General features: G+C 37.3%; 1 protein-coding gene and 1 long non-coding RNA gene across 5 annotated transcripts in view; one reads left to right on the top strand and one right to left on the bottom strand.

Moving 5' to 3' along the window:
- Positions 1-23,561, top strand: part of LOC103048383 (charged multivesicular body protein 3) — a 44,244-nt gene extending 20,683 nt beyond the window's left edge. Inside the window, exons 1-7 of one of the 4 annotated variants that reach the window (XM_088139278.1) lie at positions 13,151-13,290; positions 14,358-14,418; positions 15,311-15,490; positions 17,963-18,084; positions 18,412-18,526; positions 21,771-21,955; positions 22,068-23,561. In XM_088139278.1, coding sequence (XP_087995404.1) covers positions 13,246-13,290; positions 14,358-14,418; positions 15,311-15,490; positions 17,963-18,084; positions 18,412-18,526; positions 21,771-21,910 — 663 coding nt within the window. In that variant the 5' untranslated portion in view covers positions 13,151-13,245 and the 3' untranslated portion in view covers positions 21,911-21,955; positions 22,068-23,561. Of the gene's footprint in view, positions 1-1,638; positions 1,755-3,523; positions 5,867-13,150; positions 13,291-14,357; positions 14,419-15,310; positions 15,491-17,962; positions 18,085-18,411; positions 18,527-21,770; positions 22,004-22,067 lie in introns of those variants that run through there. The other 3 variants (XM_088139354.1, XM_025166304.2, XM_088139163.1) reach the window with 3 other exon arrangements.
- Positions 1,682-13,077, bottom strand: LOC148217209 (uncharacterized). The gene is made up of 3 exons (XR_015795915.1): positions 13,022-13,077; positions 10,315-10,375; positions 1,682-1,782 (listed from the first exon to the last, which is right to left on the bottom strand). It is a non-coding gene; the product is annotated as an uncharacterized LOC148217209 (long non-coding RNA).
- Positions 23,562-27,566: the final 4,005 nt, after the last annotated feature.

Genomic DNA, 27,566 nt, shown 5'->3' on the forward strand with positions numbered 1-27,566 from the left:
GTTCTAAACTCTTTAATTGTGATTATTTTTATTATATAGTTATCTCAACTGATCTAAAATTTGATTTTAATAATAATCAAATATATCAGTTTTGGCATATTTATATTTGCTTTAATCCAATTTGATATATAAGCATGAAGGTGAGATGAAATAGTGTCTACATTCTTTTAATTGTATCTTAAATTATTCTTTGATTATTTATATTTCATAATTTCTATGTATTCCTCTCCTCTCCTCAATAAATAAATAAATAAATAAATAAAGGAATCTTCATTTCCTGTTTTGAAAGCTGCTAGGCATACTTGATTATTAATAGGTAAGCAATTTGGTTTTGATCCTGAATCAAATGCAAAGTTGTTCTCATGAGATAATTCAAATTTGAAATTTGCAGAGAAGATACTCTGTCAGAATGCTTGGCTAAACAAGGGATTCATCCTTTAAATCAGTTGATTTCTAAGGGTTGTTTTAAAGATTTTGAGAGATTCCATTTTGAGTTTCACTTACCACTTGACAGCATATACAGTTGAAACATAGTGAGGCCTGGATGCTTTAGCAATCTCTGAGGTACCTGCTATCTTAGCTTCTTAAAGAGATGCAGCAATTTAACAAAAATCAACAATTAAATTCTATAAACTATTAAAATGTGAAATGGAAGTATTAGTTATATATTCAAACTGTGGAATGAAGAATTGTAATATTCAATTTTGAAGAAATAATGGGTCCAGGTTAAAAAAAGTGATATATACTTTTTATGATTTAAACTTGAAATAAATTCATCAGAAAAATATTTTATTGGATCTTTAAAAGTATGTTTAAAAATTGATGGACTTTAGATTTTTTTAATGTGGGTGATGTAAGAAATTTAAAAATTCTTTAACTCCCAATATGTGGTCCTTTTCTGGTTTGGCTTCAGATCACTCTATATGTTGTTATAATTTTAGGAAGGAATATCATAGTGTGTTGTTGAATTATATTCCTAAAAAGATGGAATTTTTCATCTCATGAAGAGCTCTGACTCTGTCAAGGCTGGAGTATGACAAAGAGGATAATTTTACATAATTGGAAAGAAAGTTACTCTCTTAATTTTTAGGAATGTATCCAGGATATGAGTTTGTTATCAATTTTTTAAAAGTCTCTTGTGTTCTAAATATGAGAAGACAACACAGTATGTTGTTATATGGTCTAGATTTAATGACAAATGTAATGATTGAAGTTATTTTATATAATTATTTATAGTTACATGGATTTTTTTACTGTTAATTGGGGGGTTTCTGTGTTTTGTTTATCTTAATCACTATAATTACTTTTTTTTTCTTCAGAGTATAATTCTTCATCCTTCCTTAGTGATGTAGACTTTTTTTTTTGTATTTGACTATTTTATAATTTAAAAAAAAATTCCATTCACCCCCAAAATTCAGACATATATTTTAACTATATATGTATATGTGACGAAGAAAACTGATAAAATTCAGGTTTCTGATCAATATGAACTTTATTTTGGTAAACAGTTTTGTTGAAAAGTGGAATTGAATTGAACAAAAATGCATAACAAAGATCTTATTTAAGCCAGATTATTACAAAGTATGCAGAATCATTGACCAGTTATATATGTAAATTTTCTTTTCTTTTTTTAAACAGGTCATAGCAAATGACAGGAGCCCTTTAATGGGAAAAGTCCACTGGGAGAAAATGGTGAAGAAAGTATCAAGATTTGGTATACGTACAGGCACTTTTAATTGCTCCAGTGACCCCAGGTATGTTCTCTGAAATATCGTAGCCCAGCTAGAAGAAAAATTAGTGGGGAAAAGATTGTTTAGCAATAAGTAATAGGCATCCACACTTCACATTTACAGTTGTAAAATTTTGGAAAATAAATTTCACTCATTTGCATTTTGAATCAAGCAAAGTGCTATTTATCTTTGAAACTATTCTGTGGTTCAAAATATTGACTGAGCAACTTGGCTATCAACAAGGATTCTGGTCATGAATTTTTCCACAGCAAAATACTCAGTAAGGGTTGTCCCTGGCATATTGTCATCTATGGATTCCAGAAATCATGAAGATGTGCCAGGATTCAGGCTAGGACCTTCCAAGAGACTGTGGAAGAAATCCAAAATAGCAGAAATGGATGACAGGGATCCTTGCTATTTCTTTATGCTATTGGTGAAACATGCAGAGTTTCTAGATTTTGGAATAGTTTCAGAGAGGGAAAGAGTTATTTTTCAGTTGGGGGGGAATATTTTATATTATCTATGCCAGTTCTGAATTGCAAAAAGCAGAGTTCATCTGTCAGTTTGCCACTAATTCAGTTCAGCTTTAATCAGCTCTTACCAGAAAATAAACACTACTTCATCACTGCTCATAGACCATCATTCCCACATTCGGCCTTTTTCTTTGCTCAGTTGGTCCATTTTCTCTAATGCATTTTCCCCTAAAAACGGTTGCGCGTACAACAGTTTCACCTCTAATTCATGCTTCTTCCAACACATATTTTCTGTGCTCTTCCAAAAAGCTGTTTTCATCCCAGTCATGGCTCATACCATTCCTTCAGTGTCTCTATTCATACTGTTCTACAACTGAGTATCTCTGGAGTTGATTGATTATATTCACCTTCAGTTTCTTTTCAGGAATCTACATACCAAAGTATCCTTTTTTAATTCAAAAATATATCTCTTGGTTCTGACGCCTTCTGCTGCCTTCCTTTCCTCCATTAGTCGCCTCATTACATTCTTAAATGGTACTATACTGAAACCATCTCTTCTCGGCTCCCTATCTCTTGCCGTGCACCTTCCCTTTCCTCTTCTCTCATCTTCCCTTCCTGTTGTCTTTGTGAACTCCCTGTAATATTTTCTTAATGCTATCCTCTTCTGAATCTTTGTTGCCATCTCTTCTACTGTTATTTCTCATCGCACTTTTTTTTCCTCTGAGCTACTTTCAGATTTGCTTTACTGTATTCAACCGTGCTATTCTCAATAATATTTTAAACCATAGTTTAACCAATCATCCATCCCTGGTAATCCTCCAGTTTCTTTCATTGTCATCCTCCAAAGCTACCTAGACTTTGCTCCAACTCCATCACTCTGCCATAGGTCATGCCCCAAAGTACAGCCCACGTTGTTCTTTCATGCCTTAAAAATTAATATGAAATAGCTGGCAGGAACCTGTTTTCAGAACCAGAATTTGGTTTCTGAACTTGTGACATATTTGATTTTTTAAAGCACTTCTAATAACTTTGTTTTTGAAAATAGGCATTTGCCAAGCTGCCATGGACTACAGTTCTGCTCCTTCCCATTTCATAGCAGAACTACTCACTACTCAAATCAAGTGAATTCAGAAATTCTGAGATCAGAATTTTTGTGGGGTTTTCTCTAATTCTGCTGAAATGGCTATTAATGGGGTGCTGCTTATATTAGAAATGTTAAATCTACAGATTAATATAGAATATACACTACCATTAGTCTATAAGGAATGTGGCAGTATTTTTTAAAGTACTATTTAGTTTAACTGAATGTTTTCTTTGTAGATACTGCAGAAGAAGAGGTTGGGTAAGGTCCACGTTAATTATGTCAGTTCCACAAACAAGTACGTCCAAAGGGAAAGTGATGCTTAAAGAATATAGTGGACGTAAAATTGAAACAGAGCATATTTTCAAATGGATAACAGCCCATGCTGCTTCTCGAATCAAAACAATCTTCAAATCAGAACACTTGAAAGAAGAATGGAATAAAGATTACCAGTATAGGGTGAAAATATACTTGTTTGCTAAATTAGACCAGCCTCCAGCTTTCTTCTCTGCACTAAGTGTAAAATTTACTGGCAGAGTTGAGTTTATTTTTGTGAATGTAGAAAACTGGGACAACAAGAGTCACATCGCAGAAATGGGCATCTATAAGACACCATCTTACATTCTTAGAACTCCTGAAGGTATTTATAGGTATGGAAATAACACTGGTGAATTTATATCCCTTCATGCTATGGACTCCTTCTTGCGTTCTTTACAACCTGAGGTTAATGATTTATTTGTTTTAAGTTTAGTTTTAGTTAATTTGATGGCTTGGATGGACTTATTTATCACCCAAGGTGCAACTATAAAGCGCTTTGTAGTTCTTATAAGCACTTTAGGGACATATAATTCTCTTTTAATCATTTCTTGGCTACCAGTTCTGGGGTTTTTGCAGTTACCTTATTTAGATAGTTTCTACGAATATAGTTTAAAACTGTTCCGTTATTCTAATACAACGACTCTCGCTTCATGGGTAAGAGCTGACTGGATGTTCTACTCATCACACCCTGCCTTGTTCCTCAGCACTTATCTGGGACATGGTTTATTAATTGATTATTTTGAGAAAAAAAGACGACATAATAACAGTGATGAAGTAAATGCCAATAACTTAGAGTGGCTGTCAAGCCTTTGGGACTGGTACACTAGTTATCTATTCCATCCAATCACATCTTTTCAGCATTTCCCCTTTGAATCTGATTGGGATGAAGACCCAGATCTCTTTCTTGATCGCTTAGCTTTCCCTGATTTGTGGCTTCACCCTCTGATACCAACTGATTATATCAAAAACTTACCTATGTGGCGATTTAAATGTTTTGATGGACATTCAGAAGAGGAAATGATGGAACTCTCCCAAAGTGAAAATGACTCAGATAGTGAATGCAAAGATGTTCCAAATAATGGTAAAGAGTTATTTGAGGGTGAGCAAAGAACCCTTCTAAATCACTGTGAAGGAGAAGTTTTTTGCAGTGCTGAGACCTGCTTGTGTGCCAAAGCCAAGTCATATGGATCATACAGTACTAAAGAAGATTTGGAGCCTGATTGGTCAGCTTGGCCTGCTGGGATGTTGCACTGTACCGAATGTGTTGTATGTCTAGAGAATTTCATAAATGGGTGTCTGTTAATGGGCTTACCGTGTGGCCATGTCTTTCACCAGAATTGCATTGTGATGTGGCTAGTAGGGGGGCGACATTGCTGCCCTGTGTGTAGATGGGCATCTTACAAGAAAAAGAAGCCATATGTACATCATCAGCTTTTATCAAATCACAGCCTGTCTTAACTGTATACTAATAATGTCCTTTGTAATCTTCTTACATATTTACTGCTTGCCATTTAAATGTTAGTCACAAACAGACTGTGTGGTTTGAAGTTTTAGTTTAAATGTTAGTGCAGTGAAGTAAAATAAACATGATGCTAATGTTGATGACAGAATCATTTGGTTGCCTTGTATGTTGAAATAATGAATATGTGTTTGTACAATTACAGCTTTCCTTTACAACATTTGGAAATTTAAATTAATATTTGTTTTTTGTTTGCATTCTGTGCAAGCACAAAAATCAGGTGTTTGTCAACAAAAGTATATTTCTGCAAATGTTTAACATAATAGGATTTGGGTGAACATGGAAATTTTAACAAAAATAATTGTTTTATTTATATGTTTCTTTTAGAGTTTGTTCAGCACACCTCTGTTGAATAATATATTATTTGTGAGTATACATTTAAAAACAAATTCATGAAAATAAATTATTTTAAAAGAGTAATAATTTGTAATATTAATCATTTTAACATTTTTGTGCCTGTATTTTTTTCTATCTCCATTTGAAAAATTGCTATGTTTATATGCTATCCTTTCTGCAAAGCAAAAATAAAAAATGAAACTCCACTTCTCAGACAAAACCTTTAGTTTACTAGCCATTTCCAAATCTGTCTCTTTTCCTTAAATTATTCTTTAAAGTGTCATGTTCATCTTATGGTACTTTATGTATACCAAATAAAGCTTATTCAACCATTTTTTTACCTTAACTCCTGAAAAATGAGTCAGATAAGCAAATCTGTTGCCATAATTGATAAAAATTAAATGGTTGTTCAGAATTCACCTGTTTCTGATGTCTCATTTCTGGCATTTTTTCCCCAGCAGGCTCACCCAGCATCAAACTTGACACATGTTGCCTGCCAGATGAAAGTTTTATCCCTATGCTGACATTTGTATTTTATGTTTGTGTTTTACTGTTCATAGCTGGCTTGTTTTATTCTTTTTCTACTCTATTATAGTTGAAAATCAACAAAACATGACTTTAAAATTGCTTTAAATTTAAATATAGAGACTGATCACAAGAAGCTTCTTTATCATGAAAAGAAATAGTGTGTTCACAGACTGAAGCCATAGTTTGCTTAAGCATGCTTTGTTGAATAAATCAATATTCTTTTAATACAATCTTTACAGAATAAATCACAGTTGATTGGGTTCACATGCTAAGCTACAGGTATACTAATTAAAACTGCACAGCTGTTTGTGGCCTACAAAACTATTAGAACCAGCTGCCCCGAATCTCTAAAAATTGTTACCAAATTTGTACTACCCTATACTTTTCTAGAGTGTCTGTCAAAGACTGTGTATTGCCCCAGCCCCCCAAAATTATACATCACTGTGTTAAACTAAAACAAACTATGTTATGACTTATGAATAGCCATTTTCTATTTCTGAATTTTGTGAATAGCATTCTGGATCTTTCTTCTGCTTCCCCAAAGCCTTGTTATAGGGTTTGTTTTGTTTTTTTCATTCTTCTGGGCAGAGCAGAACTGTAGCTGCAGCTATGCAAAATAAATATTGAGCCACTATATCCTTATATAGTCTGCCCTGGAAGGCCAATTGTTTCAAGTAAGAGAATACGTTTGTTCCATGCTGCATGACTAAAAACAGTATTCCCCATTCTGTTGTCCTTCAGATGTACTGGGACTATAAAAGAAGTGTCATAATTTCTATCCAGAATGGCCAAAAGGTTAGTTTGAATGTTGCAAAATCTTAGTGCAAGCAATTGAATTGACACTGCATTTTTCTTTTCTTTTTTTTGTCATAGTTGGTAGGATGAGGCATTATTTGCAAGTAAGGTATTTAACTAAAATGTCAGGCAATATTTGTTAGGAATGCCTATCATAGTTAATTCTTAACTATGTCTATCATAGTTAACATTTGCTCTACAGCCCTATTTGCATTAAATCCAAAGATGTGACTCACATTCTGGAAAACTTGTATTGATACAGGGTCCTGGTTCACGGACTGCACTACGGCATTATGTGATATGTTTAGTTTTATCTTGTTTGAGGATTGTGTAAATCTAGCCATTTTTATTAGTAAACTATGGCTTATAATAGTACTGTGCAACAAAGAGGTGTTTTGGGGCTTATATAACCCCTGCTGGCAACTCCTTAAAGCAGCTGTGTCAATGCTGGGATCATGTGGCTGTCTACCGACAGATACTCTGAAGCACCCTCTTCCCTTTGAATCCAAAGCTGTACTGTAGTTCATAACATTGCAAATGGTGCAAATCCAGCCAATGTGGTCATTTCAGTAAACCATGATTAAGCAAAAATGACTTTACACAAAGTTAAACTAGTTAGAAAATTATTTTTGATAACTACCTCACAAATATTGAAATGTACCTCATTGAAATGTTTTTGGCAGTAAAAGAACCCATATTTTCAAAAGATCTTTTAGAATTTTTGCTGCTCTGTAGAGGCGAGATGCTAGAAACATCCAGTTCTAGTTTTCACTATATTCTAATAAAGCAGTGAAAATTCTTGGAAGCATTAATGGGCTGGATGAGGGTCAATAAAAAACTGAATTCTCCTTGACAAACAAAGAAAAGCAATTATCCATGCATTTGTGTCATTCTTTCTGGTTTAATGTTCAGGCATGAATATTGACATTTTGATAGCTAAAATGTCACAATACAGTAGCAAAAAAAGGGGGGGGGATATACTGTATTAGCAAGGTCAGAGAAGCTATATAGTTGCAGAAGTAAACATTTCTATAGAACAAATAGAAGTTGTATACAGTACTGACTTTTTTTTTTAAATGAAAGGAATTTTACTAGTCTCCATCTGTTTGTTTGCTTCCCCCTTCCTTTTATAGGGAGAAATATTACTGAGTCTCATGTTTTCCCAGTTTCTAGGGATCTTAGCTGCTATTTCCCCACTGAATACTTCCCAATGATTGCTACTTCCCCTTCCTTCCATTTCCCACTATTACATCTACTACTGCGTGCTTTGTGAACTTACAACACACTTCAGATGTCAGCAAAGCTCAGTTTAGTAAAATGGTTATTTCTCAGTTCAAAACCTCTGCTCAGTTGCATGCAGTCTGCAAGTTTTTTCTCACTTCCCCTTAACTTCCACATGAACAGGCACTAGGAACCACTTTCTTTTGCTAGATGTTGCCTTACTTTCACCTGCACCCCCAGATGAGGCAGCTTAAAGATATCCTTAGCTGTTCCAGTTTTATAGCAGTGTTTTCCTTCTCCTAGCCTAATTTCTGTCATACAATTGCTTCAAAATGATGCAGCTGATGCTGTAGTCAGGGGCTGGGATCTACCTAGCTCTTATTGACCATTTCAGACTGCTACCCTCTGGTAGCTCAGGACCATGTTCCATGGCCATTTAGAATGGACACCTGGCTTCTGCAGAGAAAGCTACCTAGGGATGCCTGACCCATTCTTTTCATAGTGTTTGTCAAGTCTTAGGCTGATTCCTTTTAAATACAGGTAAATTAGCACTCTCAAAAAAAGAGTCTGGTGCTGCCAGTTGATTTCAACCAGGAAAGAGAATCTTGCTAAGTGTAACTTGCTACTGTAGTTTGTCACCAGTTGATGACCTGCTGCTTCTGCTGACAACAGGTTTTCTATGGCTAGATTTTTCACTATTTTCACAACTTTTATTATTTCTGAGGACTCTCAGTACTGTACCACATTGACACCCTAATTGATCATTTTATTTCCAGCACCAGTTTCATGCAGCTGTAGTTTCTATTACTCTTTCTATCATTGGTACATATGTTTAGGGGAATGACACCATTTTGCCTACTGTATTCTGGCTTAGACAGCATTAGGTACTGTGAAAGCTAGTTCTCACTGTGAGGATGAAAACAGGCCATCCTGTGCAAAAGAACAGCCATGGAGCCCATTAAAGACTTGGGATGGAAGAGAAAGAGATGCGAGATAATTTAAATATCATTTCTCTATATAGGGCTTGTTCCTGAAAGACAGTGGTTGCTCATTTTCTTTTGTTACAGCTTTCAAATCTTCATCAACAAAGATTACATATAAGAAGTTCTTGGATTTCTTGTGAGCTTGTCCAATAGGTTCCAATCCTGTCTGATGAGTGAAGTCAGATAGCTAAAATGGTGATAACTGTTGCTATTACACATGAGTCAATCAAAAGTGTGTTCTCTACAACCACCCACTGGTTACTTCAGGATGCTGTTGCATTGAGATCAGCCTGGGACTCCTAGGTCACTTGCTGCCAGCCCCAACATTTCCTTCGCCTCCATCAAGGATGGAGTATGCTTGTTCTAAATTGTTCCCTCCCTCCCACTTCACTCCACTCTTCTTTCATAAGAGCACTAGATTCATATTTAGAAACTGCTCACCTTACAAGTCATTGATGCAGAGGAGTTCTTCCAAGCATTAGGAGAAATCCCTCCCATTTCACCCCATGTCCCTCCTCTGTGCCAATGATCTATCAGGCTGTTTTTGAACACAGATTTAGTGTTCTTTTGGAAGAGTGTTAAATGTGTGTTCAGAAATTGCCTGACTAACAGGTCACGGGCTGCACCAAGCACAAACATCAAGAGTAGTCTCCTGCTTCACCTCACATCCCCCACTTAGTACCTACCATCTGTTAGTTCAGCAACTTACAAATTGCTAAGCACACCATTCCTAGCACCTGCCTACTGTTGTCAAACCCCATCCTATCCCACATTGAGAGTGGTAGTAGTTTTTCCCATTGGCAGGTGACATTTGATAGGAGGGGAAACAAAACCATCAAATCTATAAGGACAGTACCTTTTTACTGTGGCAGGATTGGCAATGGGGACTGCACCATTTATGCCAGCATACTTTTCTATTTACTCAAGGATTGGTGGATAGTCCTTTAATGCAGCCACCTGAAAGAGCCCTGCTTGCTCTATTCACTCGCCTACTGATGCATTGTTATTTTGTCTTTGATGAAAAGGACTTCCATCCTGCCACTCTTTCCACTCTTCAACCCCTGAAAAGTGGCTTGAAACTAGCCTACGGTAACCTTTACTTTCATTGATCCTGAACTGCTGAAGGAGAGTGCAAAAAAAATGTCATTCAGTCATGATCATGTTCTGAGCTATCCTGGACATGGAAGAACAAAAATATCTCATTTCTGTCCCATAACAAAAAGGAAAGAAAACAAATTGTTAGTGCCTTGCGTCCAAATCCATGTTCTTAGTTAATGTATCTGATTGTTAGTTGTTGCTATGAGAAGGAGCTGCAAAGCCAACAACCCACCTTTCCTTGATTGGATGGGAATTTGGTGGTCCAGACAGTTCTGCCCTGTTCCATATGGCATCTGGGTGGTAAAGAATTAATAAAAATACAGACCTCTAGAGGAAGAAATGGTGGACTGAAGACAACTGCAGCAAAGAACAAAAAGTTGGTGAGTAGACTGGCTCCCCAAACCTCTCCAGATAAAAGAGAGGACCAGAGATTGCTCACAAGTGCTCCAGACAGTTGCTCCTCGCAAGGAGATTGCAAGACAGTGGTCTCTGGCAGGTTTTGAGCACTGGGAGATAAGGGAATAACCATCTTGTTCAAACTGCAGTCGGAGTCTTTAAAAGTGTACTAAATTCACATTCTAATCACATTTGGAAATTGCTTATTAACTACTTTTCAGCTATTAGAAACCTTTGGAGCAACAAGTCTGAAAACACCGGGTAAGTCTGCCTTCAATCCTCAATGAAAGAAAATTTTAACTACAACCTTAAGAACTTTAAAAAAAAACTTTTTTTTGGAAAGAAACAGCAAAGGGTTGATTAAAACTTTGATTTTAGAAAGCTGCAAATGGGCTAAGGGTCCAGGTAAATTTGAAATAAAATTTTAGAATTAATTATAAAGACTCCTTCCCATGAGAAAATGTTTTTGTTTTGAATTTAAAAAAAAAACCAAGATTTTAAAAATTAGACACTAGAGGGAACTAAAGATTTCAGTTAAAGGAGAAGAACACATAAACTTGACTAACAGTTACAGAATGGCACAATATATTCTAACACTGAAAATACTGAAGGATACTTTTGAAAAATGGAATCAGAAATTTGTATTAATAATGTCAACAGTGATATCTGCCTCTATGGATAGACTGTGCCTAAAAGATATTATGGAAAAGGAACAGGTTGTACCTGACAAGGCAGAGACTGAGTTGAAAGTAGATATACAAATGACAGGATACAAGAATGACATGGAAAAATGTTACACTGGACATACAAAAGAAACTGGCTGATGTTTTAGTAATTAAAAGGGACATTCAAACAATAAACCAAGAGAGTGACTAATTTTTATACATTGGATTTACAAAAGAGACTTGTTAAAGCTTTGAAGAATCTTGTGAGAAGCGACAAAGAAGAAATGAAAAGAAATCAAGTTATATAAATGGACTAAAGATTGTTAAAAGTAAAAGGAAGGAATATAAAGTTGGTTTATCTGATCAAGATTAAAATAGATATGTTGTTATTTCTGGTAACCCTTAATGGACTTTTACTGGCACCAGGACTGAAATGATAATGCTTTATGGATTTGTTTATAGATAAGATATGGGAAGAAGAGATCATTTGTTGTAATTTAAGAGTAAGTAAAAAGTTACTAAAATTGTTTATACTTGTGATGAAGGTTGGGAGTCACTTCTTTATATATTTATTTTCTTTTTCTGTACTGTATTCTTATTTTTCTTTCTTTTCTTTTTTTCTTTCTATTCTTTGTTTCCTTTTTTTCTTTTCCCTTTGCACCTTTTTCTTCTCTGTATTTTCCTATCTATTTTAGTTTGTATTAGTTTTTACTATTATAATCTTTAATAAAATTGCTTTGGAAAAAAAGAATTAATAAAAAGACCATTCTTCAATATAGTTGTAGGGTATCTAACATATCCTATTGTTTTTGGCATCAATTTTATTTTAAAATGATTGTTTTTACATTGCCCATTCAGACCTTATTTCTTGTAAGTATATTTGGGTTTTTAATTTTTTTTTTTAAGTTTCCATATAGGAGAGGGAGCACAAGGCTACAAGACTGAATGCTGGATTTGTACTGAGTGAGCTTGGATACCGTTATATACAGTATGTTCACATAACATACTTTTTTTGTGGTTTACTGAAAAGAATCATAATCCACTGGCTCACATTGGATGCTAAGCCATAGCGCTACCTTCAACTAGTCCCCAGCCCATATGACATAACCTTATGTTAAGTGTTTTTTCTTTCTTATCCTGACACATTTTTGGCCATGGATACAAACTGACTCATTTGGCAGGAGGAGAGGGGTGTATTCATTTGTTTGTCAAAGAAGAGTTTCATATAAGCATACATGACACCACCATTTGGCACCATTGTGTGGCAACCAATTTTACCCAATTTTAGTTTTCTGCAAGCTCAAGGGTTCGTGAATACCATGAGGAGCAGCCTCACTATGTTCAGTGAACTCATTCATGACTATCTGCACGCTGAGCAGTGCTGTATCAGCGTTATCAGACCTGGGTTGCAAAAATCCAAGTGATCAACCGATGGCAACAATGAGCTACGGAAGAGCTTTTTTGCTGCCGTCTACCGGCCGCTGTGATTAGGATTTCCTAGGAATTGAAACCTCAGCTAGCCTCGCCATTACTCCTAATCAGCTCAGCTCATTGGCCGTGTTCTTACAACACCTTGAACCACCGCCTGGCCAACCAATATAGCTTGGCATATTGTCCGTGTAGTTTATGATTCAGTGTGCCATCTGTACCCAAAAACGGGGTTAACTGAATTGAGTAGCCGTGGTTATTGCGGGTAAGTAGATCATGAGCACAATGCCACTGAAAAGCTATCCAAAATGAGCTCGATACACTTTCACGCGCTCACCCCATGCAGCAATGTGGATACAGTATAAATTTCAATATTCACGGCAATTTTCGCAGTTTCGAAGACTAACACAAGCAAATAAGCGTTTTCCCTGAGTAAAACAGTTCTCTTACCTCTGCTTTTTTTGTCAGAAGGGGGCTATGCTGCTATTGCTAAAATTACAACCCGCCTTTCTCCCTAGTTTTCTATCTATATTTGAGGAGCGAAACGTCGCTATCGAGGACCATCGCTCTAAAATTTCTTTTCTCTATGGTTTACCCCACTTCCTGGTTCCCCCGGAGAAAGCGCTGCCGGGACCGGAAGCCGGAAGCGTCGAGTTAGGGACCGTTGGACGAAGATGGGGTTGTTTGGGAAGACCCCAGAAAAGCCGCCCAAAGAACTGGTAATGGTCGTTGGGAGAGAACTCAAGGGACCAAGGGCGGGACTGGATGGGCCGGAAGAGGAGGGTGAGCATCGGGAGGGCTGGAGGGCAGGCACCAGACCAGGCGAGGGGATCTGTCTGGTTGTGATCGCCGCTGCCGGGCGATTCAAGACAAACGCATCGCCTGTTTAAATTGCGCGGAGCAGAGAGCGGCGCTCTTCTGAATGAGGGCGGTCGAGTCATTTCCCCGTGTCAGCCTTAGTGAAGTTGGACAGGAAGGGCGGCTGTCCGTGTACATCTTCCCACAGCGTAGCTCTTGTGCGCTTATTAAAGGACAACTTGGAAGCGGGATTGTTTACATAATTTACTGAAAAGAAATTTCTCACTTCCGTGTGCTTCCGCAGGTCGGGAGCATAAGTTATGATTCATATCCCCTATTTGGTAAGGTGGTTCAGACTAGTGATTATGTGCAGAGCAAGCAATTGGCTTGGCTCATGCAACACTATGCTTTAATATAGTTGATTTTGATTTATTGTGGTTTATGGAATCCAGCAAATTTTGACTTAGTGTTATGTGAGGGCCCAAATGATTATTACCTCACATATATTCTTGGAGTATATGTGTAAAGCATAATCCTTCTGATTTGATAAGCAGATGCAAATGATTAAGCTACACTGAGAGAGAGCTCCATTTCAAAGTTGTATGGTTATTTATGTGAATATGCATCCCTTCCTTATTCTGTCTGAAAGAACTTGTCGTAGCAAAACAGGATGTAGATGTCTCACACAAAAGCCTTTCAGTATTTGTGACCTCAGAGCCAAAAGTAGATCCCACAGAGACTCTTGCTGGATTTCATCATAGTAGTCTTGCCTGAGGAGAAAAGCTTTATTGCTGCCTTCTCTAAAGTCATCTCCCTCCAGACTTCTGGTCTATAATTCCCATCATCCCTGGAATGATTGAAATAAAACATTGGGAAGGACCAAAGTTGGAGAAGGTTGCCTGACTGGAAAAGATCCCCTAAATGACAAGTTTCATTAATTTTGAGTTCAATCTCTTGAATTTATTTCTAATATTTATATCATCTTCAGGTCAATGAGTGGTCATTGAAAATACGGAAAGAAATGAGGGTGATCGATAGGCAAATTAGAGGTCTGTATTCTAACACTTTTTCTCTGAAAGAATGAAAGTTGTAACATGTTAAATAACTATTTCTAATTTGATTAGTGTTATAAAATTTTTGCTTACAATTCTGTCATAAGTAGCTAACTTTAGGTTATCTGTTGTGAGTTCAACTTCCACACATTTGGGTCCTAGAGCAATTAAATTATTTCTCACAGCTGCATTTTTTCATATGCTTCCCTGATTCCAGTGCAGCCTGGAACCAAGCTATGCACAACCTGCATTCATTTGATCCAGGTAAATTCCTAAGTAGCCCTGACTGTACCTCTTATTAGATTCTTCAAGACATATATTAGATACTAGTGGCCATTAAGTCCTTCCAAAATAAGTTGAAATATGTGTCAACGTATTCTTGGAAAATATTTCTTGAAAAGTTCAGGATTAGACTTCACACTGGACATTAAGACCTAAGAGTCAGGGATGGTGGTTAAGATTGGACTAGGACTTGGGAGATTCAGTTTCAAGCCTACCTTTAGCCATATAAAGTCTTTCTAGTTCAGCCCAAGTACTTCAGAGGTTCATTATTATGAGGATAAAATAAAGAGAAATCCCCATGTAAGCTATTTTGAGCTCCTGGAGAAAAGACAGAATATATCTCTAACAAGCCAACAAGCATTGCTGCTAAAATCCCACTTCATATGCTTGGAAAGATTGAAGGGGACAGTTGGGGAAGGGGAAGAGCACATGTAAAGAAGAATGCTCAATGTTAACGGCAGATCTTGCTGCTGGAGTAGATCTTGGTGACAAGAAAATCTCACTTGTTTTTCCCAGGTTAATGTGATGTCAGGAAATATTCCTCTTAAAAATCCTGAGATAAACTCATTGCTTTTAAATCCTGTTTATATTTTTTTCTCAAATTCAGATATTCAGAGAGAAGAGGAAAAGGTAAAAAGATCAATTAAAGATGCTGCAAAAAAGGGGCAAAAAGATGTGTGTGTTGTCCTGGCCAAGGAAATGATCCGTTCACGGAAGGCTGTGAGTAAACTGTATGCTTCCAAAGCCCACATGAATTCAGTCCTCATGGGCATGAAGAACCAACTAGGTAAGGTTATCGTTGAGGTCAATAACTAGACCCTCTCATAATAGACACTAACAGAATTATTAATAAAATACATTAATTAAAATGTAATAGGGAGCTTAATACACACACTCACAAAACCCAATAATACAGTGTTTTGAATGAGAAGTCTTCCTACTAATCTCTGTACACATGTGCTGTCCTGCATCTTAAGATCCCACTTGGTATATACTGCTTCTGCATTATTAACTGGATTTCTGAAAGGGGGCAGGCACACTTAAAGTGTACTATTCAGTCTCAGGTTACCTATGCTGAAATACAGTGTTGTGGTGCTGCAGTGCTATCTCTCTTCTCTCTAATATGATCAAATGAAATAATGCTTCTGGAAGAAGCCTTTGACCTCGTTTAAGCAGCAAAGAATAAAGATCATGGATTACAATATGAAAAGAATAAAAATAATTTGGCAGACTGTAAAAACTAATAAATTCAGAGCGCTAATTTTTCTTTCTGTTGGGCAGGAAGGAAGTTGAATAGCATTTGTTTAAAAAATAAAAAGTTATAGAGTGAAGAATTTCTCCATTTGCAAGTTATTCATGTTTTCCTTTTAAAAAATGTTTTTCCAAAAGTGTTTTAATGGAGGGGTACACTGTCTGGAGCAGCCATTTTAGACTTTGAATTCCCCATGACAAACAGTGACAATTACAAAATGCCCAAATCAAAAGTCAAGACAACACAAGTTATATTAGGACAAACAGACAGACTGGAAATGAATTCTCCTAGTCAGGTACAAATGCTTGTGGTTACTTTGACACTTCCCTTTTTATCAATCACTTCTCCCAACAATCGCTTCGTCCGTCTCTGGCCGTTTTCCTCATGGAAGAACGGAACCGCAGATTGGGACTCCGCACTCACTTCGTACCTTAGATGCATCTCAAACATACACAACCGTCAAAAAGGGAACATTTACTTTTTCATTCCTTCTCTTTCTTTAATCCCATTGTAATTTGGTTCCAGATCTTCAGTTATCACAATATCACACTCTTCCTTGCAACCTGAATGGAAACAACAACAATCCACACAGTGAACACAACCACAGCACTCACACCAACACTGGCAATCACAAAACCAACACATCCGGAAGAGGGACAGACTCCAAATTCATGAAATTTTTAAACACACTCTCTTTCACCCAATCTGTGAAGGCACAACAGTTCCATCAACTGCCCTAGCCTTACAGACACCCCTGGTCATCGACCACTGGCCTTGCAGGGGGCTGGGTACGGCTGCAATTGATTTCTCGCTCAGCCCTGGTCCACAGAGGGAGTTTATTGAAGGACCAACACACACCTCAATCAGCCAGGTTATTTATTTATTTATTTTGTTCCTGGGCACAACTCCGGGGAATCGGGGAAATTGACCCTTGTCAACAAGACAATCCTTATCTATGGAAAAGGGCCGTTCCCCAGTGTGCAAGCCAGCAGTGGCAAGGAACCCTACACCTCGGCAATCCTGCCGACCCTTATGTACGAGAAAGGTGGGAGTCCCTTAGTAGTAAACAAACTGACCCAGCAAAGCAGGGTTGTACACCATTTAGTGTTTTAGTCAAGACAGGGTAGACACTTAACAATTAGACACAAACTAAGAAAACAGAGACCAAACAATGCAAACAAGACGGAAGAACAGGACAAACTAATTAGGAGCAAAGCAAACCAATCCATTTCAGTAAATCAAAAACAGGGTGTCATATATCCAAGAAATAACCCTAAAACCCTAGACACCAACCACTATACTTACCATGGGGTTGATCAGACCCCTATAATGCCAGTTCCCCTGTGGGAAACACCCGACTGTTTTGTCTCCGGGTACAGCAAGTTCCACAACCTATAAACCTAATTGTCTCCCAGTTTTCCAGACAAACATAAGATTTGCCAGGAATTCCCCAAGAAGTGAGTTCTCTCTTACCTTTACATTCAAAGTGGCGGTATGGGTACAAACAAGAAAGGAGCAACTGATAGCCTGAGATCCAAAATTGGAGGCAGTCAAAAACTCCGCCGGACCATCAGGCCTCTTTCAGCATGTCCTTTCCCAAACAAATGATGGTTATTGATGGTTGATTATATTAGTTGTGAATGACATTGGTTTGAACATTACTGAAAGGGCAAAATAATAAACCAACTTTAGCACTTTACAGTTGTTGTGCATTATTGTCTTTATGGGTTGTAATTATTTTACCGTGATTTTATAATTTAAAATGTGATAGAACAATTGGAAAAAAGCTGGAACTCTAGAGACATTATGTTTATATTCATTCTTATGGGCTTTTATCAAGTTAAACTGTGAGGAAAAAGATGAGCATCTTGTAATCTTGAGTATCCTCACTTCCCTCTGAATTAAATAGGAAGCTTTAACTGGTGGCCAGGAACAACCTCAGTGCCAAAGATGGTCTTCCACTGATCTCAGCTTGATTTAAAAGCCTTCCATGCCTTCTCTTGGCAGCTGTCCTGAGAGTAGCTGGCTCCCTGCAAAAGAGCACAGAAGTCATGAAAGCCATGCAAAACTTAGTAAAAATCCCTGAAATTCAGGCTACAATGAGAGAGCTGTCCAAAGAAATGATGAAGGTAAGATTAAAAGTTCATTAAGATATAATTGGTGTATTATTTAGACATTTAAAATGTAACATACTATGTGAGAGATGCAAATGGATTTAGATTATGGGTTCTCTGTTTCTGTGTCTCCTGATTTCCTGGTCTCACCTGCCCTTTTCCTTTGTAGATTTAAGATCAGTTCAGAGCAAATCCTTGCCATATATTCCAGTCCATTGAGTTGGTGAAGTTAACTTCATGTAATTGGGTAGATCTTTTTAAGGTGTAATTGGGAGGACTTGTTTGTAATTATATTACTGTGTACATATAAATAACATAATCTAATTTCTGCACATCTTTTAGGCAGGTATCATAGAAGACATGCTAGAGGACACTTTTGAAAGTATGGAAGACCAAGAGGAAATGGAAGAGGAAGCAGAGATGGAGATTGACAAAATTTTGTTTGAAATTACAGCTGGTAAGTGGGGGTGTATATGTCCATATAGCCTTACTATGAATCATATTTTATTAATGGCTATATAGGTCTTTTTTCTTTGCCATGCTGATTCTTTGATTCATTTAAAAACTCATTTTTGATTGTGTGGATGCCAGAAATGTTTTGTGAGGGAAAGGGCTGGGCATTACTGTTCACTGACTGCCAATTATCTATAGTGGGGGCAGTAATCTTTTCAGGCCATAGGTGCCCAGCTACCCCCCCCCCCTTTAAAATCTCTTGAAATCTCACCAGGCTTCTTTGCTCTCATGCTGAGTTTTCTCTAATCTCATGTGGGAAAACCAAAATGTGGTGAAATTTCACATGAACTTTGGCAGTCTGGTGGTGAGATTGCCAAAATTTCATAAAATTGAGATTTTAGCCTTTTAAAATTAGAAACAGACTGCATTCCTTTAAAGTAAATATCCAGCTCCAATTTTGTTTTGGCCTAAGATTATGTTCTAGTATGAATTTATCCTCAGCAGAAATTGCATACTCTTTATTGATAGGCTGTAGTAAATTCAGTAATAAAAAATAAAGAGCAGGAAAATATATTCCAAAGAACACATTTTTATTAAAGCAATACAACAAATAAAAACAGGCAAAAACAGCAGCTTAAGTTAATTGAGCCATTACAATGAGAATCACACATTACCTAGATCAATATTTCTCAACCTTGGCAACTTTTAAGTTGTGTGGACTTCAGCTCCTATGCTGTCTGGGGAGTTCTGGGAGTTGATCTCCACACATCTTAAAGTTGCCAAAGTTGAGAAGCGCTAATCTAGAGGCTTCTCTAAATGAGGTGTTCTGAAGAGAAGTATTTTTACAATTTCAAACATGGAACTTGTATACAATATCCTATACAAGCAAAATACATGGAAAATAACTCATTTCATCTTGATAGCCTGAGCTGCATGAATCATATGACTTTTAATGTTGCTAAATATTTTTAAGCAAGCAAAGTTATTTTTCTAGATTTTCTTGGCAATGAAGCATTCTCCTTGTGAAACTTCTTTGTTTCCTACTTGCTTACATTCTCAGTCTAGCTCTGCTGTGGTTTTCACGTGTTCTTCTTTTCTGTCTTCATAATTTTCTTTATCTTAATAATGGTTGGTTCTCACATAAGACTATTTGTTGGGATATAAGGGGCCTCTTTAGGGAACCAGTGGCCTACTGCTTTTTTTCCTACTATTTAATTTTTCTGAGCTTGTTTGCTTAAATGCATGTGTCGTCTTTGCACCATTTGGTTATTTGGACTGCTGGGCTCATCCCAAGATATATTTAAAATTTAATTTTGGAGAGTGATAGGCAGTGTTTTTAGGGTTAATTAATTTGAAAACATGCCTCTCAAGTGCCAGTATCATTCTCAATTTCCAAGACTATGTCATGTGGAAAGAGTTGCTGCTTAATGGCAGGCTGTAGTTCTAAAGATTAAAAACTGATAAATTGAGTTGTACTCAGAAACAAATTGTGTTAATATAATAAGGGGGGAAATGGCCACTTTCAGTAAAAGAGTTCTAACAGCCTGTTGGTTGTGAGGTTTGCATTAAGTTCAGGCAGATTTTTAAAAACCTTGCATGCATGATTTTAGCTATTGTGGCTAAAACCTAGTTCCCTAGGTTGTTTTGCCTAGACATATAAGGGCTCTACTTTCTTCACGTTGTTGGTACCTCCCCAAATGTACCTTCTGCAGTGGAGAGCAACACTTTCATTGAAACCGGCCCATTAACAGGATGAGTCTGATTCTGCCCATGAAGAATTTTGGTAATATACAATGCTAGATTGAAAACCTCCACTGTAAAGAGGTGCTGGTTCGCCCTCTCCTCAAGAAGTCATTGCTCAACCCCACCATTCTGGACAATTTTTGTCTAGTCTCTCACCTCCCCCTTTTGGGGAAGGTGGTAGAGAAGGTGGTGATGCTGCAGCTCCAGAGGATCCTGGATGAAATGTATTATCTGGACCCCTTCCAGTTGGGTTTCAGGCCTGGATGTGGGACAGAAACTGTATTGGTCACACTTTTAGATGGCCTCTGGTGGGACCAGGATGGAGGTAGTGCATCCATCCTGGCTCTTCTTGACCTCAGCGGCTTTTGATACCATTGACCATGGTATCCTTTTGGGTCGGCTGCGGGAGTTGGGGGACACAGTTCTGTGCTGGTTCACTTCCTTCCTCCAAGGCCGGTCCCAATTGATGTTGACAGGGAGCAAATGTGATGGAATATATCTATGAGGAGGAGAGTGATGTGGGAGATCAAGGCTATCAGGAAGGAGGGGCTGCATTCCAGCAGGGGAAAGAAGACAAAAGACAATACAGCCCACAGGAGGAGCATGGGAAGAGTAAGAGGTTCAGGGTAGCCACTCCCTAGAATCTCCCAGAGTATATCCACTAGTTGCTTTAGTATAGATTTAGTTTGGCAAGATTCTGTCTTTGAGATGTAAGCAAATAAAGGAACTATATTTGACTGGACCATTTCATCGTTGTTCTTGGGCTGGGCCTGACAGTGAGAGGTCCAACCTGTGGCCCTTGTTTTGTGGGGTGCCATAGGGCTTGATGCTCTCAGTTATGGTGCCTCTAGGACTGTGCTTCTAACACCTCTACTGCGTGAGCTGCATTGGGTGCCAGTCTGCTTCCGGGTCCAATTCAAGGTGTTGGTTATGACCTTTAAAGCCCTTCATGGCATGGGCCTGAGGAACCATCTTATCCCCATTACATTGACCTGTCCCACCCAGTCCGGCAGGAAGGGTATGTTACAGATCTGTTCACCTAGACAGTTTCAACTGGTGGGGTCCAGGAGGAGAGCCTTTTCTCCCATGGCTCCTGTCCTCTGGAATATCTTGCCCCCAGAGGTGAGATTGGCCCCCACTCTGTTGGCCTTCTGAAAGAGCGTTAAGACCTGGCTCTGCCAGCTTGCATGAGGACCCAACGGGGGTTCACAGCACTGGAGATAGCTGGTAGCCTGGGGATGCTCTCTCCACCTTTTTAGTTTGCATTGTAGTTTTAACTTTTTAGCTTAATTCTAACCTTTTGTAGTTTTTAACATATATTTTTTCTAGGATTTTATAGTTTTTTATCTGTAATGCCACCTAGAGTCCCTTGTATAGTGAGATGGGTGGCATATATAAATTTGAAAAATAAATAAATAAAATACTGGAGGAGTTGTAAGTTGACTCTTGTATATTTCAGTGTTTGTTTTTGTTGCTCAGCTGCTTGCTTTGATTTACCTCTGCAGGAGCCTTGGGCAAAGCACCTAGTAAAGTTACAGATGCCCTTCCAGAGCAGGAGCCTGAAGGGGCCACAGCAGCTGTTGTAGATGATGAAGAGGAAGATATTGAAGCCATGCAGTCAAGGTTAGCTACTCTTCGTAGCTAAAAGGAGAGCAGCTGCACAGCTGGGTTCATTTTGCCATAGGCCAGTGTTGTCCAAACTTGGCCACTTTAAGATGAGTGGACTTCAACTCCCAGAATTCCCCAGCCAGCCGGCTAGGGAATTCTGGGAGTTGAAGTCCACTCATCTTAAAGTGGCCAAGTTTGGACAACACTGCCATAGGCAGTTCTGTTATGCCTTTATAATGTAAATCTTCATACAGAAGTCTTTCCTGTATATATTCTTATATTTTTTTTTGTGGGCTTGCCTTCAGAAATATTTTTAACCCTTTGTTGCCATATCAATGTATGTCAGGTCAAAACATCTCTGGCACAATAGAGAGGACATAGTATATTGTCAAACAAAATAAAATATTTGAAAATGTACAATTTACATATGGTTTCCTCAAAAGCACTTTTCTGGGCTGCATGTACCACAGTAGCATTATATAGATTTTTGAAACACTAACTGGATTTTAATAAACAGCTTTTAACGCTTTACTATGGTCTCTGGTGAGAATACTAAAAGTATGGTAATAGTTCATTACAAACAAACAATACAAAAGTTGCATTTCTAGGGAAGAAATACTTTTCTAAAAAGAACTAAAAAGAAGGAACTGCCTAGGCTTGCAGTCCCCAACATGGTACCCAGGAGCAACAATATGCCCACAGATACTTTTCTTTGCAGCTGCCAGAGTCCTTAGCCCAAATAACATTTTACATTTTTATATCAAGCCATCAGAATGGAATCATTTAATGTTTTTATTTTACTTTTAAAATGTAGGCTGTCACAGTGCAGAATCCAGACTTTAAGCATTATCTGTATTTCCAAGCATATCTGTGGATCCTTAAACTTTCTTAGAAATAAAAATGATATGTAGCTGCCCTTGCTGGTCATTGACCATATTTACTACTAAACAAAAATGGTGGTTGTCAGGAGGGTTTTGCACAAGGAGGGTCTAGAACCAGGGTTACCAAACTAGTTCATCCACCCCTTCATGAAGTTTCAGATTATTCATCAACTCCCAAACATTCATTATATGAAAATAATTCAATACATGCTACTTTAACTAATAGTACTATGAAGAAGAAGAACAACAACAACCCCTTAGATAGTCCCATTGACCCTTGACCACTTTGGAGAACCCTGGTCTAGAAGAACTAACAGATGCAGGTAACTGGTTGTGCACTCCAAGGCAGCCATTTTGCAAGAGCAGTGACACCATGTTCTCAGTTCCCACCAGTAACCAAAACTTGGTCCTGGGCTTGGGGACTGGGTTAACATATTGCCTTATGCCATGTTGTATTTGTTTAGGTTTAATTGTGCATATTATATGAATTTAGTAAGTAGGGAAGGGCCTATTTTGTAGCCAGAAGCTGCCGTTCAGTTTTAAAAATGGCCTTTGAGATACAGGGGAGTAGTCAGTGGGGCAGCAATGTTATTAATTGGCAGGGGCAACTTTTTTGGCCCTATAATATTGAATGGTTCCAGGAAGAGTATGCAGTGGAAAATAAGTGTATTAAGCATAACATGAATTAAACACACTTAGTTTTATTCCCATAAAAAGCAAAAATTGTACTTTCAAAAAGGTGGTAATGTGATCTTAGCTTCAGAGGCTATAAAAATGGGGCTATAATAAACCATGGTTAAACAAGCATCGTGTTGTATGAATCCAGTCTGTCTCAGATTGCAGGTGTACCAGGGCCAAAGGAGATATATTCGGAAATACAGGAGTGTGAAAAGCACAAAGTCCAGGCTGCAGCTCTCTGACAGGGAAGAGTGGTAGATTTTCCACATACATAACATCTGAAAGCAATATGCTGAAGGAATTCAGAGGTCCTCCTTACTCAAAGTTCCTTTTAACTTTCAAAATAATTTTATTATGCAAACTAATAAAAAAATATAAATGCATGCAACAGCATTAAAGAGTCTACATAGCCACAAAGTTAATAGGTATAAGCAGTTGAAAAAAGGGGGGAGGGGGGCCTTTAACTTAAATGGTACAGCTTTAAAATATGTTTACTGTATTGCTCAAAAATCTTCCTCTCCCCTTTTTCAAAAAGAAGACTAATTCAAATGGTGACATACAACACTTCAGTCTGACAAATCAGGTATAGGTTCCTCCTTCCAGGGTTGCATAATAATTCTTTTAGCCAACACCAATGTTCAAAAAGATCCACAACTTTTGATATTTGGATAGATTCCCAATGCTGGGGATATAGCCAAGAAGAACATAGGCACAACTGATCCAGACAGTCTATTAACAATCCTATTGATACCAGCCCCAAGTGAAACAATAATAGAACACCAAAGGTTAACGTTTCAGCTCCTCAACAGCAGGGTAACCAACCCCTGTGAATTATTCTCTAACATCCAGTGTCCAAAATAAGTTTTTCATGTTATTAACTTCATTTAATATAGAAATCCAATTTCAGTTGACCAATGTCATCCTGCATTGATTTATCAGAATGTGACATTCAGCTTGTTATTCCAAAAGTCACATAAATAATATCAACTTCATCATTGATTTTGCCCTTCTGCTTCCTATAAATTCTGGTTTAGAAGCCACAGATAAATCCTCCACAACTTCTGAACAATGTGGAGCTTCAGAAGCTACAATAGCATCTGGACAAAATAAATTACAAGTTGAATATATTGCCAAAAAGCATGCCTCAGTAACTCTGACTTGTTTTTTGATTCTTCAAAAGCTTTTTAACAAATTTTCTCAGACCTCAGTTGATCTAAGTGCTATGAGAGGCCTACATTGCCTAGGAAACAGATTTAGGCACTATTTTTAAACTGATGTTATCCCATAATGTAGGCTTTTCATGGATAAACAAGCAAAAGTTTTATCTGGAATTCAATAATTTCCAGAGAAGTCTTACAGCATTGTGCATTTTGAAACACTGTTACTCAAACAAGAACCCCAAAATTTATCAGGATTCGGGGAGGGGGTGTCAGATAATAGCTTTCAAATTGAACACAAAGAGGAGCTACATTTTGAAATTCCTTATTCCAGACAGTAACCAAAACTAGGATAAATTCCCCATATTTAGTCTGAAACCGTGAGATGTTACCTTTACACTTAACAGATAATTGTAATTCACACAATGAAAATCTTGTGAAGTGTCCTTGCCCAAAGAATGTATTCAATATCTTACAAATTTGTTTTTTTAAATGTGATGGAATAAATATGAGAAGACCTCTCAAAATATAAATCAACCTTGGCATTACATTAATTGTATTTATTTTATCCCAGATATTCAAGGGAATTGTAGACCACCTGCCTATATTTTCTTTCATCTGTGTCAAACGGAACATTCAAGTTCACCAGTTAGAAAAAGACGTCTAGAAATGTTTATGCCAAGATAATGCCTCACCATCATTAGTTTACTAAATACACACTATGTTGCTGTACACAATCAAATACAGTATTTACTGCTATATCCAATCTTGTGTACATTTTAATTTGCATAAGACAATAGAGAGGGGTTGCCTTGCCCACTTTTAGGTTTGCTTTTGCTGTCTCCTGAACCATAATAAATCATTTGTGCTTTGAATGAAGAGTGTGGTTGCTCTTCATTCCTAAGGAACTCAGTAGAGACATTTTCCTTTAGTACATTTTCAAAAATCTTCCTTGTCTTTAGCAGTCTACAAAAATCAGTTTTCTCTATCTTTGTTGAATCCCAAAGAATGTCAGTGGGATGTCAGTGATTCATATGAGTCAATGACCCCTCAAATTTTCTTACATCTCCCACAGAAAAACTCTGATGTTTGTGGCTAGGAGGGCCTTTGCACAGTTTCATGCTGTATACCAGTTGCACCCATTCCTAGATCAGGAGGCTCTGCTCATGGTCATTCATGCTCTGGTCACCTCCCGATTGGACTACTATAATGTGCTGTACATGGGGCTGCCCTTGAAGAGTATCCGGAAGTTTCAGCTGATGAAAAATGCAGCAGTGCAGACAGTTATGTGTGCCTCTGCTCTGCAAGCTGCATTGGTTGCCAGTTTGCATCCAGATCCAATTCAAGGTGCTGGTTTTGACCTTTAAAGCCCTTCATGGCACAGGGCCGGGTTATTTGAAGGACTGCTTCTCCCCAATTACATCTGCCAGTCCTGCCAAGTTCGGCAGAAGAGGTTATCTGCGGGTTGTGCCTGCCAGGGAGCTACACTTGGCAGGACTCAGGAGGCAGGCCTCTTCTGCAGTGTTGCTCATCTTATGGAACGTCATTCCCCTCCCCCCCTCAAAGTGCGGTTGGCTCCATCCCTGTCTCAAAATATCAATATTATCCTGGGATAATAGTTGAATATTACTTTGACTTAAAAATAGATTAACCTTAACCTCCAATGATTTATAACAGTGAAAAAAATAAGTTAATGGGTTCAGAGTTACTTCAGTCTCGTCAAAGAAAATTCCATTTGTTCAGCATAAATATCAGCCAGCTTTACCTTAGCTAACATAAAACATTATAAGTTTGTTCTGTATGGGTTTTTGCACAGACCAAAAAAATTTCATTAATTATGATATCTATCTGCTGATAACAAAGATTTGTAAGTTTCCTTCTCCTAGCTGCATAAGCAACAATCCAGCCCTTTACATTGGCCTTGTAAGCATCCAAACTATCTGAACACAAGCTGAATTATGACTGACTTTAAAAAACTGTAAATTTGTTGTTTAACATAGGTAAGAAAATTATCAACATGTAACAAATATTAAAATGCCTTCTATCATTGACTAACATGACATTTTTAAACTAATAGATCATGTGATCAGGGCATGATCTATCTATAGAATTAATCTGGAATCTAAAACATGATCGACTAGAGAAGAGGAAATTTAAAAATAATCTAGTCCAGAATAAGTTTTATGGCCGTAGGAAGTAAACATATAGTCCATGATGGTGGGGTGAAGTTTCCACCAAATATCCACCAAATTAAATTCCACCAAAAATTATGAAATCATACTGAATTCTGAAAATAAAACTGAAATATCTATGGTATAACTGAAATATTCTTTATAGGACCATAAAAATTAACCATTACCAAATAAAAATCATATACTGTGACTTTAACAATAATAAAATATCCTTCAATATCCAGATATTCTTGAATTACTTTGATCTTAGCAGTTTCGTTCATTAGAATCATAACACTAGCTTACTTAGTAGTATTACCAGTAATATAAGATGAATCTTCCAACCAATTTCTGACAAAAAAAGGTTGTTCATATGAATTTCTTGAAAACATGCAATATTGAAGAAAAATTAAAGAAATTTCTGGAGAAGATAAGTATTTTTCAACAAATTAAGATTTTACAATGACAATTATCCATGTTAATATTAAGAGAAATGGAAATAAAAAATGAATTGTGTAAAGCAAAAAATGTTTGCATTTGCAAATAAACCAGGGAAGTGGGTGGCGTATAAATTACGAAAAGAAAAAAATAAAACAATACTGACATTGAAATTGAAACTGAAATTACAAGAGGGAGATACTGTATTAATGGACAACACAGTCATACAAAAAGCATTTCATCAATATTAGTCCAACTTGTATAAAGGAAGAGACATCTCTCAAGAGAAAATAGATGAATATCAAAAGAAACAAAATTTACAGAGGATTACAGAGGAACAGAGACAGATTATGAAGGGATCTATACCA

This window comes from Python bivittatus, unplaced genomic scaffold, assembly GCF_059951505.1.
Source record: "Python bivittatus isolate LINGU-HERP-01145 unplaced genomic scaffold, Pbiv_v1 ctg000000_np1212, whole genome shotgun sequence".
Lineage (NCBI taxonomy): Eukaryota > Metazoa > Chordata > Lepidosauria > Squamata > Pythonidae > Python > Python bivittatus.